At 41.7% G+C, this 15,910-nt stretch overlaps 1 protein-coding gene across 1 annotated transcript; it reads right to left on the bottom strand.

The window, feature by feature from the left end:
• Nucleotides 1-10,077: 10,077 nt before the first annotated feature.
• LOC133725325 (probable LRR receptor-like serine/threonine-protein kinase At1g05700) lies at nt 10,078-15,449 on the bottom strand. The gene is made up of 13 exons (XM_062152541.1): nt 15,193-15,449; nt 13,894-14,428; nt 13,249-13,727; nt 13,007-13,148; nt 12,819-12,890; nt 12,592-12,663; nt 12,428-12,508; nt 12,001-12,158; nt 11,557-11,771; nt 11,275-11,401; nt 11,053-11,115; nt 10,763-10,952; nt 10,078-10,546 (listed from the first exon to the last, which is right to left on the bottom strand). The coding sequence occupies exons 1-13, from the start codon at nt 15,290-15,292 to the stop codon at nt 10,141-10,143; spliced, it is 2,640 nt and encodes an 879-aa protein (XP_062008525.1). The 5' UTR covers nt 15,293-15,449; the 3' UTR covers nt 10,078-10,140.
• Between the last annotated feature and the right edge of the window lie 461 nt (nt 15,450-15,910).

The following is a 15,910-nucleotide window of genomic DNA, read 5'->3' on the forward strand; positions in this document are numbered from 1 at the left end:
GTGGATTTTTACCCTACAAAATGGGATACATCGGAGCTTGGAGTGAAGCATAGATGGCCTCCCCCGTGATCTGGTAGAGGCGGCGAATGGTGGAAACACTTATTTATTTCCAGAGCTGTTACCAGGAATTTTCAATCTCCATGTAAATCACACCACTATTGAGAAGTTGAGGTTGATAAGGGGTTATGAATCATAACGGAATAGGTGAAGTCTCTTTTGTTAATATTGGCCTAAACTCCTTATTGGTGCCTAGTTCAAGTCCCTTAAGGTTAAGGGCGGCTTTTATTGACACTTGTTGAACTGTCTTCACACTTATGACCTTTCTCATCTTGGTAAGTATATAGCCTATGTGAAATGGTGTCTAGAAAGGGGACAACGTTCTTGACAGGTTCTTGAATCCAGAAGTGCGTGCGAATGGGCCTAAACCACTATGTGGGAGTAGCTCATGCCAAAATGGATTCTGCCTCTCTTGTTCGCCCTCCCCCACCTGGCCATTTCAGTAAGGTTGCCCAAAGGATTTGAAAGAAAATTTGTGTCTAGACGACTATACTTGGGCCGCATGTCTAAACCTTGATTCACATTGTCTTATTGAATTCAGCTACTTATATATATATATATATATATATATATATATATATATATATATATATATATATATATATAAATACAACTCTTAGGGGGCAATTCTAAGCCGAGTCAGCGGCTCCGGAAACTTTTTCAGCTTTGCCGTCGCAGGAAAGGCTGAGCTCAAGGGAAATGTGAGAGCCACCACCGTGACCGCCATCTCCATCAGAAGTAGTCTTCATGTTGCCAAAGATGTCCTCACCATGCATGGGGAATAGAGGAAGGGTTTCAATCTCCATGTTCATAGATCCATAACCACCATAGTTCCCCATCTGCCCGTTAAAAGCAATCACACCAGCTGAAGAAGCAGAAGCAGGTGCAGAAGATCCAAAGTTAATATACTGATCCTCATGTTTCCAATTGGTAACATTGTCATCACCAACAAGCCTTGATCTTTGCATGGGCACATGAACATCCGAAGTGGACTTCTTCTTCTGCTTCTCCCGAGCCTTTTGGTTCACGAACCAAAAATAGACGTTCTTGAACTCGATCTTGTCGTACCATTTCAGCTGGAGATAGATCCCCTCAACCTGCTCTACAATTGGGGACCTAACTCCCTTATTGTAGAAAAGATCCTTGAGGATTTTTATCTGATCTGTAGTGGGATTCCACCTGCTCCGCTTACAAAGCATGTTAGCACTACTCCCGGCTGCTTTGTTGCTTCCTCCATCCTCGGTTGGTTGCTGGGTTTGTGGTTCCATTGGTGATGGATTGAGAGAATGTGAGAATTGAAGAGTGATGATGATGAGTAATTAAGAAAGATTGCTGTTAGAAATATTCGAATTGATGAAATGATTTTGGGATTGGAAAATTGGGTTTATAATGTGGAGGAAGATATAGGCATGCAAATATCCACCCTTGGATGGACGGTCAAAGAGGAGTCAAATCGATGTCAGTAAATCGAGATTAGTGATTCCAAATCTCGGGAAAAAGGGACTAGCAGCATGTGAGGAGCGGTTTTTGAGGAGTTAGCTATTATTAAAGGATTAATAGCATGTGGGGAAACCGAACGGTTTTCGAGGAGGTAACTTTTCTTTTCACGAGCTTATTTTTCACGACTGTTGTTTTTCAACGAGTGATTAGTGCCTTAAATCTCAGAAAAGAAGGAGTTATTGACGCTAAGAGTTTTGAGTTGGGAGCCAGCAAGTGGATCCAAAAGATACATATTTTCTCAAAACCCTCGCCGCGAGGCTCTTTTTGACGCGGAGCATATTTTAAAAAGTTCATATTATTTTCAATATACAACTATAGGGGCCTATATTTGGGGCCTTGCGAGACACAATTATTGGCTTCTCACGGATATTTGATAAGAAAATATTATTGTATTCATAAAGTGGCTTTGCGGCCAAAAGCAGTACATTTATTACAAAGCTAAAAGTGGCTACAATACAAAAAAGGAATCTTCGAATATCTTCTGAATCTTTTCTCAAGTGGAAGCAGCTATGGAATCCAACGCCGGGTTGAGCCGCGCCATTATCTCAAGGAGGAGCAGACTTCAGGGAAGGAAAAAGAGGAGTAACGGAGCCCCCGCGCCCATTTACATGGAAGCAGTAGAGGAATACAACATAGGCTTGGCCAACACCATTATCCATGAGAAGGGGAGACTCCAGTGAAAGAAAATGGAGCCCCCGAGCCCCCTCAATTGGAAGCAGCTATGGAATCCAACGCCAGGTTGAGCCGCGCCATTATCTCCTGGAGGGGCAGAGAATGAAGGAACCGAATATCATCTTGAGTCTCTGCACCCCCTCTAGCCATGGTAACCACCATTAGTTGGACGTGAAGTATAGGAACAGCCATTCTGTTACTTGAACCCATTTCTTCAAAGAGTCCATCCCTTCTCATCCCTCCAAGATTCTATCAAGAAGAGAAAGGGGGAGAAGGAGGTGAGAACCAAAGCCCCTTCCATCTGGAGGGCACAACACGGGCCGGGTCCAGAAGGAAGAAAACAGAGGAGGAAAGACGAACCTCAGAGTGGCCGTCCTCCCTTTCTCCGTTTCGCTCCGCGTGTAGGATTATGATAAAAATGATCTCGCATGATCGTGGATCCCACACTCGGAGCCCCCTCGTGTTTCTAAACCAATCTGAAGCCTGGCATTGTTGTTGCAGAATTCCAGAAGGAAGAAACAAGGGGTTGCCTAAGATTACGCCATGAGGCCTAACCCAGGCTTAAGATTACGCCATAAAGCCTAAAATTTAGAGGCTAAAGGTCATTTCATGAGGGGAAGATTTGTGAAGAAGGAGAAAAAGAAGCAAGGACTGAAAGGCCATTTCTTGAATATTTTAGAAAAATTGTTATGAGTATTCCCTTCCCGAAATACAACTATTTATAGGGACTTCAAGCAAATCCCCACCCTTGAATGAAGCTCAATTTCAAAACCGATGTCAGTAAATCGAGATTAGTGATTCTAAATCTCGGGAAAAAAGGGACTAGCAGCATGTGAGGAGCGGTTTTTGAGGAGTTAGCTATTATTAAAGGACTAATAGCATGTGGGGAAACCGAACGGTTTTCGAGGAGGTAACTGTTCTTTTCACGAGATTATTTTTTACAACTGTTGTTTTTCAACGAGTGATTAATGCTTTAAATCTCGGAAAAGAAGGGATTAATAGCATGTGAGGAGACCGAACGGTTTTCGAGGGGGCCTACAGAAATTGGCCTGCAAAGCTCAATTTCAAGCAAAGTTCCTCCACGCGGAGGTTCATCGCAATAGAACTAGCTTCGGCCTGAGTGGCCCGTTCTCTGAGATGGGCCAGGTTGCGGCCCATTTCTTCAGAAGCAGCCAGAGGTTCATCGAGTTGGGCTTCTTCTGTAGCAATCGCGTTTTCAACAAAGGCTAAACCGGTATGGAGGTCCTCGATCCGAAGTTTGAAGTCGGACCTTTGGATTTGTAGTTCCCGCAGGCGGTTGGTTCGCTCATTTAAAATACCGCGAGAGATGTCCATTTCTCGAGAGAGGCTATTCAAAGCCTCTCGAGTGTCGTGAGCCTAGGTGTTCGCGGCCGGTTGACTTTGGCGGGCCTCACCAAGTTCATTCAGCAGATCGTCAATGACACTAAATTACTGCAGGGTCAATGCCTTTTCCTGGCGAAGATACCTTAAAGCTTCCAAGACTCGCGGGAGGATGTCAGTCTCCAATACCCGAGGACCCAGATGTTCGTGAAGCACCATCTTAGCCTCATCCACAGCAGAAGGAGGAGTTACCTCTAACACCCTCATCAATCTCTCGAATCTGGTAGGAGGAGGAGGCGGCGGAAACACCACAGGATCACGAACCACCAATGCAAAAGGGTGGACAGCTTCCTCAGTTTCTTCATCTTCAACAGGTTGGTATGTCCCTTCAACCGCGGGAGAATCTGGAAATTCAACTCGCGGCTCACCATGGGCAAGTGGAGCAGATTCAAGCACATGGCCCTCGGCTTCGACGGTTGTCTCATTTATTCGCGAGACTTGGGGGGCACCACCACCGTCAGTATCATTTTCCATCTCTGGGGTGACTGTCCGGCCAATAGGACCCTCAGCGTTTGTAGCCACCTCCTCGGTACAAACAGAATCCTGGTTAGATTCAGAAATGTCAGAAAGCGGGGTTGGATCTAAAGGGAAATGGAAAGTATTGGCCAAACAGTGGCTTACTTCTCGAGCTGTCAGGTCAATATCTGGTACGTGGTCACCAAGAGGAAGAGGCCCCACCTCATTCACCTCTTGAACCTCTAGTGCCGCGAGACTCTCTGTCATCATCAGTTCCTCATAAGCGGCAGAAGTCTCAGAGTGGCTTTCCACGCTTTCATCCTCCGAGGAGTCGTCATCAGAGATCGTTATTAGAATGGTAGGACCTTGCAGATGTTCTGTAGATGTAGGAGATGGAAGAGGTGCCATGGGGATAGTTGATGCTTGAACTAGCGAGAGAATTGGCTCTTCTGCAGCGGCTGAGGATCCAGCCTCGCTCAGGCGAGAGGGATCAGTGGTCCTCTGACGGACCTGTCAAAAGATACATAATGAAGATCTTGCCCAGATTCTAAAATTTAAATAAAATAAAACAGGGCCAGAGCTTACCAGCCGCATTGACAGAGGCTCGTCATCCTCAAAGTCCTCTTCAGCGATTTGGGCGCGACCGCGTTTGCAAGTATGAGCAGCAATTACCTGCACAGAAGAGGAATCACAACTCAGAAAATAGAAGGGGTCTGGAAAGCCAAATGTGCAAAGTCAGAATTAGTCTGGGGCAGTTTACCTCAGCAAGGCTCACATCATCATCATCAGAGGACTCCCCCTCAGAAGGCTCCTCGGCTACTGCCTTCTGTTTCCCGGCCTAAGTAGAGGCTGCCCTGCTCCAGTTGATACGCTAAAAATAAAACAAATGCACTTAGCAATAAGGATTGATACTCAAGCCAAGGAAAAGGAATGGTGAAGAAAGACAAAAACATACTGTTGCCCTAGGCTCGTGGATTTGTATCCCTGGACGCGATGAGCGAGAAGGTAGAATAGGTCGCGGGGGTTGTGCTACAGGGTTGGAGAAGCGCTCAAGAATCTTGCGGTCCTCCGGACCAGGACTACTCATGCCACGAAAGATCAGGACGAAGAGTTCGTCATGTGGCGGGTCCCAACAGTTCACGGACACTTCTTTCCACCAATCAGCATAATCATCGTCTACATCGTTGAGGGGGTACAACGCTCTGACCCAAGGAGGAATCACTATCAAAGTAAACCGACTTTGAAAGGGGGCAGACCCAGGTGGGGCTAATCTCCGCCAAGAGGTGTAGTAATTGGCAGAATCAACCAGAGGCCAGGGTACCAACTGGGCCAACCCAAATTGGCGAGCAAAGTGGTTAGGGGCATAGAGCTCATAACTTACGCGGTCAGTGGCAAGACGAATATCCAAGCAGGAGATGGCGCGACGAAAGGCCAGGAGGGCTCTTTCGCTATGATCCCGTCCACTGGGCAGAAAGCCATCATCAAGGGGAGGAGGGAATTGCCTAGAAAGGACTATTTTTGGGTCCGACATCTCTCCCAGCAAGTACAAGTAAATAAAACACTCGGAGTAGGTTGGAGCTTGATACCTTACGTTGCGGCAAAGCCAGTTCCCCAAAAGGGAATCAACTGGAGGTTCCTTTGGAATATCACCGCGACGGAAGAGAGGGAAATAAATCTGCAGCCAAAAGGCAAGGATCCAGAAGGGGCCACTAATGTCGGTATCAAATGGGCGCATTACGGCTCTATAAAGGGAGCGATATAACGCACCCAATACAGGTTGCCCAAGGCCAACACAAATACCATTGTAGAGAGCAGTGGCTAGAGAATTCCAAGGCCCAGTAGGTTTGTTGGAAGAAGTGCAAAAGATAAATTTGCAAAGCCAGAATTCCAGGAATGCGATACCTCCTGTATGGTCACGCCGGGTGCAGTAATAGTCGCGCCAGGATGGGTAGGATCTGCTGTGATGCCCTCGACCAGCCATATCCATTCTCAAAGAAAATTGAGTGCCATCAAACTGACCATGCACATAGGGGTCAAAGTCAATGGGCAACCCCGTGATGGTAAGAACATCCAGCAGAGTTATGCTTATCTGCCCAAACCGGAAATCAAATGTATTGCTGGAGGTGTTCCAGAAGCAAAGAGCGGCGGCTCGCGGTGCAGGGCTAGTATTATTGGGAAGACAGAAGCATAGATCGATGGTTTGGGTAATACCCACCGCATCCCATCGGGCCAAATCTCTCGCTCGGACCTCCTGATACCAAACATTTTCCTCGGGAGCGACGGTAGGCCAGTAGCCCACTTTCCTCCTTGGTCCCCAACTGCTAAAATCACCAGGCACCTGCCGAAGAGCCGCTATGGGACGGCGGATGGGAAGCGCATAATAGGCCATAGCATCATCTGGCAAACGATCGCGAGGTGTGGGACCTAGACTCGCTTGACTATCACCGCCACCAAAGCCCATCAGTCGACTTCTCTCCTCTCCGGTCTGACTTCTACATCGAACACTCATGTTAGTCCGCCAGGCGAATGCGGCTTTCTCAGTAATTGCATCTGCCTGATCGATAACGAATGGTTTCTTGGATGCCATTTCTAGGTCGCAGAGAATACTTCTCCATTACACCTTGATTTATAGCTCAAATATGTTTGGAGATTAATTTATTAGCTGGGCCAGTAAGTGGCCCTAGTTGATAATTAATGAGTCATTATTCCATCTTGAGAATCGCATCTAAGGCGACAGTGAAGATACTTCTCCAATACGCCTTGATTTATAGCTCAAATATGTTTGGAGATTAATTTATTAGCTGGGCCAGTGAGTGGCCCTAGTTGATAATTAATGAGTCATTATCCCATTTTGAGAATCGCATCTAAGGCGACAGTGAACATATTCCACCTTTTCCTACCACCGCAGGGCCAGCATAGTGGCTTGATGTTTTTTAAATAAAACATGATTAAAACCGATGCGGTTTTAGATGCTAAAGTTGCAGCAAAATATGGTGGTTTCACTTGGTCACACGTCATGATGACGATAGCCATGATCCAATCATCCTCTTTGGCATAAGACTCGCGAAGGATTAAATGAAAGCAAACAGTTTGCTATTTTTGCATCTTATTTCGCCAAGTACTATAGGCCTTGATCTAGCCAGGAAAGCGGCTCTAACACCTACATTTGAGAAAATCAACAGAGAGCCAGCAAACAAGGCAGATACTTGTTGCTATACACATAGCGAAGCTACCACCAAGGAAGAGAAGGATCCTCATTCGCGATCAAAAGCAGTCTCCTTCGCATGGGGGGCACGCTAAAGTTTTGATTGCCTACAACCTGCCCAAGTTTTGCTAGATCCATGGGGGGCAATAAAGTTGGCAAAGGAAGCGTCAGTTCATGACAGAAGCATTTCAGATCACGGCATTCAAGTTTTATGGCCTATTTAGAGGCCTATATGGAATCAATCAAGCCAATACCAGTGGCTTTTGGAGCAACAACATTATAAGAGCAGTGCTGATTCAAGACCTCTTCAGTCAAGACGAAGACCTTTGACTTCGAGGTTTGGGGGGCAATGTTTGGACCCAAAATGAGCATTTTGGTTTGACAAAGCGTGTCTTGGAAAAATTGAGCCAATATCAGTGGCTCACATATATATTTTCGATAAGTTCAAAAATATATTATTAAGAGGCTAAATAAGGCCTACCAAACATGGAAATGAAAAATCAACTTTAGCACATTTTCCTACTTCGGCTAGGAGAAAGCGAGCTAGACAAGAAATGAGGGATGGCGGACTAACCATCCGAACTCTAAATGAGTTGAAACTTTCCAGACTAATTCTAGACATCCCATTGATCATTTCTTATGAAGAATGCCAAAGCTCGTTCGGAGTGGAAAACCTTCAAACAAACAGTCCAATTTTCTGCAGAAGCAAAACTTGGAAACTGGACCTGTAAGAGGTCCAGCAGTGTTTTCGGCCCAACCACTATATGAAAAGCTCTGAAAATTTATCAGGGTGATCTACACTCATAGTGGAACATTTCTTATGAAGACGTCATGGTCAAAAACGGAGTGCTTGATGGAGATAAAATTGAAGGAATTTCCTTGTCTAGAAAGGCTTGGAAACTGGACCTGTAAGAGGTCCAGCAGCGTTTTCGGCCCAACCACTATATGAAAAGCTCTGAAAATTTATCAGGGTGATCTACACTCATAGTGGAACATTCTTATAAAGAAGTCATGGTCAAAAACTGAGTGCTTGATGGAGATAAAAATTGAAGGATAAGGGAGCAGAAAATGACTCAAACCTAACATTCCATTAAGTGTTTAAGTGCTCAAACCTAACATTCCATTAAGTGTTTAAGTGCTCAAACCTAACCCATTATGATTTGTTTTTAAGGCCAAATAGTGTTGCTTGGTAGCCTATAAATAGAGGCTACAACATAGAACAATTCACCAATTCATACATCAAAACATCTCTAAGATGATCTAAGTTCTCTCTAGAGCAAACCTCTCTAAGAGCAACTCCTCTCCTTCTCTTTCTCTTATCGGTGATCACACTCCTAGTCCTAGTCTTCTCGGAAGCCGACTTTCAGTGCCACCAAACCCTCTGTCAAAGTGCTTCGGTCCTAGTCTCCTCAGGAGCCGACTGTAGTACCGCGACCACAACGGTTACGGAACCAGCCAAGCAAGGGTAACGCCCTCGCAAACCAGCTAAGCTAAAGTCACGCTTTGGCAAGTTCTCTATACTTCCCGGTGATTTCGCTCTGCTCGACCTACAACGTTGAGTATCGACTTGGTAACACAAGATAAAGTCCTCACCACGAGGCAAAGAAGACCCCCACGACGAGGTTGGTGCTCTCCTCGTCTACAGTCGCTCAAAAGAAGTCAGGTCAAGGGACACCCCCAACGACCGCACCCGAACGGTGCTGGCACGCCCACGCAAGAAAAGAGACTGTTGACCAGCTCAAGAAAAACTGGAGCCAAACACTATCAATTCACCTTTCCAGCTCTAACTCTGTTTCTTTAAATTTAAAGTACTTGGTCACTATTTAAGCCACATGATACATATAAAACAAGTACTACTGCTTCAGAAATGGACTGACCTGTATGATTCATTGATTGTAGAAGCAAAATCTAGGCGAAACTTGAGTGCCAAAGAACCTTTGGTTGTGTAAATAGTGTTTTTCAAGGTCCTTGGTTCCAATGATGAAATGAATGGTGTTCCGGACCCTGTGTTCACGAGGCAGATATAAATGTAGTTTAACGAAGGAATATGTAGGACTTCTTTCATGGTACTCAAGGATACGCCATCAACTGTCCCCGAATCCCAGAAATTAGGTCCCAGGTGCAGATCAAACTTTGGCAATTGATTAAGGCCATCATAATTCCCATACACAAAAGTTGCTCTAATCAAATACTTTGTACCACTTGTAATGCCCACTCTGTAACAGTTCCTGATCCGTTGAGGAAAGCTTTGGACATGAGTTATTTGCTTATGATGGACAGCTTCACATTCAAGCGCTATGCGTTTACTACTTTACTTACACCAGTATTAATGAAGGGTTCATCTGACACGTAGTAAATCTGGTTTATGGGGTCAGAGTAGCTTGAATTTGCTGGTAGCCCACAGTCCAATCTAATGAAGCCTGATTCGATCATCACAGAGAAAGCATTTATTCAAACAGTTGGCTAACATTAATCATCAAGTTCAATATTTCAAGTTTTAGATAATCAATCAAAAAATACCTGATTGATCAAATTGTGCATGAACTAGAAGTATAATAGCAAAACTACAGAACAATGCACACTATAAGCTTCATCTCTCAAATTCTCTTATTCTACAAAAAAGTACAAATATACATTTCCACGAACTTATCCTCTAACAGTGACGACATCTGATTAAATTGAAGTGGTATATTAAAGCTTAGTATGGCACCTGCGAAAGAATAGTACAAATAAATCGAGAATGATCCTAGTTTACAAAAATAAAATCAGAAAATCTACGGACTTAATTTAGCATAAGAGCATGCATTATGTAGAAATTAAGCAGTACTAAATGTTTGAGACTCGACGTGTCAGGTGACAAGAACTGAACTGCTCGAATTTGTATCATCATCGCTCTCATCGATCTCTGTAACTGTTGTTACTTGATCAGAAGTCATCTCAATTTCCAAACATCCCTTCAATTCAACATATACAGAGCTTATTTCTGGCCTTTGGATTGCTGATGAACGCACACATGCCATGGCGATTTCTATAGCTTTCTGAGCAGAAAAATTGTTGTAGGTACCCTGTATTTTTGAATCAACTATCTTTTCAATTTCCATGTTCTCATATATAGGAGTCACCCATTGACATATGTGAATAGGAAAAGGTTCTACATCTCTTATTATGGGTGCTCTACCGGTTATTAGCTCTAGCAACACAATCCCAAAGCTGTATACATCACTCTTTTTGTTGAGCTGTCCTGTATTGCAATATCTGGCGGGCCAGAATGACGGAAAAAAAATGTCAAGGTCTAATAACAGAACAATTCCATGGATATATAAAATGGGTTTTTTGCAAGGAATATGTGTAAGTACAGGTTTCAGAACGCAAATATGAAATGCTTAGAACGTAAATGTGATCCAAAAACAATCTCGGAAGTTTGGAAAACATGATATGTAGAAAACTTCTTTTTGGGAATTTAGTACTTACTCAGCATCAAGGTACCCGAATGTTCCTTTGGCATCAGTTGATATATGAGTGGCGCTTTCAGTTGCAAGAACTTTAGAAAGACCAAAATCAGCTATCTTGGCTTGCAACTTTTCATTTAACAAGATATTGGAAGCCTTCAGATCTCTATGGACTATAGGTGGCTTGCAACCATTATGTAGATAATCCAACCCTGCAAAATGACATTTCAACTATGGTAACTGATGATGATCGACTTTATTAGTTCTTACGTTGATGCTTTTATTAAAATTTCATTGCAATTCAGTGTTAACCTCGTGCTGCATCCACGGCAATTTGAAGTCTTTCCTTCCAAGTCAAAACGTCCAATGTTAGATCTGCACCAAAGATTGGTTAGATATGGTCATGCACTAGTTACAGGTTATAGAATTCAACTATTTTTCTTAAGATGATCCTGGATTAATGAAGTACACTAGATACGCACATAGTACGTCAATCTAATTAACCAACTCATCTTAATGATAATTAATTACCACCTGATAAATGTTGCTGCAAATTTCCATTGGCTACATACTCAAAAACAAGTGCCATAGTGTCACCTTCGTCGCAGTAACCAATGAGAGAAACCAAGTTTCGATGATGAGCTGTCATCAATAGTTTAACCTGCAATTCGTTATGGCCACGACAGTTAGCAATATGGCTGCAATGCGCATATACTAGTGCATATATTATCGTTATGTTTTGAACATCTAGATCATTAAGAAATTAGTTGAGAACTCTTCATGTATAAATTTACAGTAACATGCATGTCTAGCTACCTCATTTTGGAATTCTTTTGAGCCTTGCCTTGAAGAAGAAGTCAGTAACTTCACAGCGACTTGAATATCATTTTTCAGAGTGCCATGGTAGACTCTTCCGAATCCGCCTCTTCCGATGATTGATGCAAAATTATTAGTTATCTTCACAAGCTCTGAGTATGTAAAGCGTCGATCCTCTGACTCCAATGACCAGCTCTGAATAGAATTCTGGATCTCTACACACAAAAGGGATCGTTACAGTTGCCACAGCAATTCAGATTGCTTTATTTATACAATAATGTATGAGGTCTCCTAAGATCATTATTACAAGTTTAATGAACTACATTCATGAAGCCCTTTTGATTTTCTCTTCTGATAAAGAAAAACATCTATAAGTGGAGTCTTAAGCCTTATTATGGCAACAAAAGGGAAACAAAAACTTCAATGGATATTTGGAAGTCTTACCAGGTTTTCTTTTCACTTTAAGGCCCAATAGGACAGCTCCTATAGTCAATAAAAGGATGACAATTACAAGAATTGGCACTACGACTAGGACAACATTGTGCTTCTTCTTCTTCTTCTTGCAAGAAACTTGTATGGATAGATATGGATTTTCACACAAACTGACATCAAAAGGATGATGGCAATTAATTGTCCAGTTATTGCATGTTCTTAAAAATATAAATGCCTATGTAATACGAGGATGCATGTAATCCAGTTTCAATGGAAATATCTGAACATTTTTTGTTTCACACGAATAAACAAAAGTGATAACAGAAATGAAGAGTTTGTGGCATCTCTATGCTAAGATAAGTTGTGACATGGTTTTGAAGTGATTGATGGACAAATTGAAGGTTTATGGTTTCATATGTATAAACTAATAAAAGCACACCTTAACAGTAGTGAGCCGCTGTTCCTTCTCTCAATGAGTCTTGATGGAACTAAACCAGTGAAGTTGTTCTTCTCCAAATTTCTGCAAATTAACATAAATCTCGACTCTTAATTGTAACAAAAACTTGACTCTTTAGGCTATGTGTATCAAAATTAGTAACTTACAAAACTTCTAATTCTGGTAACTGAGACAAAAACTCTGGAATTGATCCTCTCAAGTTGTTGTTTGATAAATCTCTGAAATGGTGAGCAATAGTCATTTAGTTTGGTAAACTCATCAGTATCTTTCCACTTGAGAGAAAGAGTCTAGTGTACTAACGATGTGATTTTGATGATTAGTGTTCATTCTAACTTTAATATTGACACACAGTAAGGCATGCATGTATACTTACAAAGTCTTTATCATTGTGAGATTGGATATAGAAAGAGATATCTCCCCTGTTATTCCACTTGAGGACAAGTCCCTGCAAATTTCATGCCTTGATAATTACTTTAAATTTATTTTGATCAGTTTGCTGCCCAGTTAATAAACACATATAAGTTGAACTCAAACTGGAGATTTATGTATGGAGAGACTTACAAGGATATTATTCTTGGGAAGTTTCCAGGCCCCCCAAAGCTACACTTCAAGCCTTCCCAAGAGTAGTTTTGGGGGGCACATGGATCTCCTTGCCAGTTTCTTGTAATTTTATAAGTTGACTTGATGTTTGTGATCGCGTCAACTAGATTTTCATATCCAAAACAAAACTCTCATCAAAATCATTCTCATATGTAGTAAATGGACCTGTAAAAGTAGGCTTGTGTAAGAAAACAATTACTAACTGTCGTCGTGTTTTGTCTCTGATTGGGGAGCTGGCTTGACCATATATATTTCATAAGCATTGAGGATAGGTGGAAGGGTAGATTTCTCATTCTTCAAGATGGAAAACTTTATATATTGTCCTGTTGGACTCCAAGCCGCTATGCTATAAATAGTATCGAAGGACAAGTATTGAGGAGAAAAGGGCCCATAAAAGAGCTTTCCATTAAAAGTAATACTGAATTGTCTAGACTTGTTCGCTTGGAGCTTTTCTACTTCTGCAAAGTGCATGTAAATTTGATACTGTGCATTGCTATCAGAAGGTAGCCAGAAAATATTCAAGGAATCATCTGCATTTTTGGGTGTGGCAGCAGTACACATGACAATAGATGGAACTTGGTAACTATTGTCCTCGGTAGTGTTGCATAATGAGGTATTTAATTGCGTCCAATCATCGCGGTCAGAGGGATACCATAGACGATCGTGAAGATCACTTGGATACCTAAATAGAGATATTTCACCATTAAATTTTATCTGATAAACAAATGAAGAAGAATCCGCTGAATCTAGTTGACTGGAAAGTAAAAGATAAGATCAATGTAATTTGGATATATATGATCTAGTGACATTTTTATTGAAAAGCACTGATTTCCCAGCAAATGACTGACCTGTACTCTTTAGCAGTTTGACCAGTGTCATATCGCCAGATTAGTGCCAAGGAGTAGCCCTTTACTTCATAAATCACATTAGGTAAAGGCCTTAGCTCTATTGCTGATATAAATGGAATTCCTTTGTTTGACTTCACCAGACAAACATGTATATAGTTCCGAAGTGTGTAATGTATGAGCTCCTTGTGTGTTGTAGTGTCTGAATCCTTCAACCTCACTGTATCCCAGTAATTAGGCCCAAGATGTAGGTCGAATTCTGGCAATTCATTTTGACCGTCATAATTCCCATAGTAGAAACTGGCTCTGATCAAATATTTGGTGCCGTTTGCGACGCTTATTTTGTAGCAGTTCCTGGTTCCATTGGGAAAACTCCTAAAAGACAAGTAAGGATGTTGATAGCTATCTCTGTTGTCATGCAATACCAATTTACTTTCACCGGTGTCTGTGAATATCGCATCTGAAATGTAATAGATGCCGGTTGCTTTTTCAGTATAGCTTGAATTTTCTGGTAGGCCACAGTCTATGCTAATGAAGCCTTGGACAGACAGACACATATAAACAGAGGGTTAGTCTAAGTGATGATACGCATGTATCAAATTCGTCACTTCCAAAATTGAATGAATTATACTCGATCAAAAAATTATATATATATACTTTGCAGTTTTGGATGCCTTAATGATCATCAATTTGACTGAAATTTTGCAAAGATAATCTATACATTAGGACCTAAAAACTGAACGGTTAAGATGTGAATATCTTATCGAAAAGTGGCCAAAAACTGGGAATCCATTCCATAAGCTTAGGTAAGGATATTCTTACTTGAGAAATTTTGTTTGTGTATATATATATATATATCTAGGTACGGATTTCCAGTTTTCACCCACTTTCCGATCACATTTTCACATCTTAACCGTTCAGTTTTTAGGTCCTAATGTATAGATCACCTCTGCAAATTTTCAGCCAATTTGGTGATTGTTAAGGCATCAAAAACTGCAATTTACCATTATAAATACGAACGGTTCTGGTTCGACAGATTCAGTCCGTTCGTGTAAATTGCAGTTTTGGAAGCCTTAACGATCACCAATTTGGCTGAAATTTTGCAGAGGTGATCTATACATTTGGACCTAAAAACTGAACGGTTAAGATGTGAAAATGTGATCGAAAAGTGGGTGAAAACACCAAATCCGTACCTAAGCCTTAGGTTAGGACATCCTTACCTGAAAAAAATATATATGTTGAGCAAATTTTACAATGTACAAAATACTATTACGATTAATTCCTGTACTGCTGATATCATACCTGATTGACCATCTTGAGCATGAACTAGAAGCCCATGATTAAGAGCAAAACAACCAAGCACTGCAAAGAGGAAGAATTGCTTGAATCTCTGCCACATCATTACACACTGAAACAATTCAGACTCGAATTTGGGAAAGAAGTACGCAGATGGGTAGTGCTACTAGTCAGGTCAAGGTGTGTTCAGACGATCAAATTCATGAGTTGAAACCGAAACCCCCAAGCTGGATTACTTTCAACAAACAAGATGATCATCAGGGCACTATTAGTTTAGGACCAAGTTTTCAACCAAGATAAAATAAAAGTTTTTTATTATTTTATTTGTGGGATCCTGGCTTTAAAGACGACTCGAGTATTAACAATTCACTAGTGAACGAAGCTGTTTGGCAACTTGGAATAGGGGTGGGTTCGGTTTGATTCGGTTCGGTTTTAGGCCAAAACCGAGAACCGAACCGAACTAGACTTCGGTTCGGTTCGGTTCGCTTTTACATTTTTCGAACTTAAACACCGAAAACCGAACCGAACCGTTCGGTTCGGTTTATTTCGGTCCAGTTCGGTTTTTTTTTTTTGAATAAAAAATTATTCAATACAATTTTTTTTTTTTTTGAAAGCCTGTTTGATAGTTTTTTTTCTATTTTAACTAGCTTCTTAGGCTCCTTGCTCACCAATATACTTACAAAAATTACACTAGAAACTAAGAAATTATAAATCAAGGCCATTG

This window comes from Rosa rugosa, chromosome 1 (assembly GCF_958449725.1).
Source record: "Rosa rugosa chromosome 1, drRosRugo1.1, whole genome shotgun sequence".
Classification (NCBI taxonomy): Eukaryota; Viridiplantae; Streptophyta; class Magnoliopsida; order Rosales; family Rosaceae; genus Rosa; species Rosa rugosa.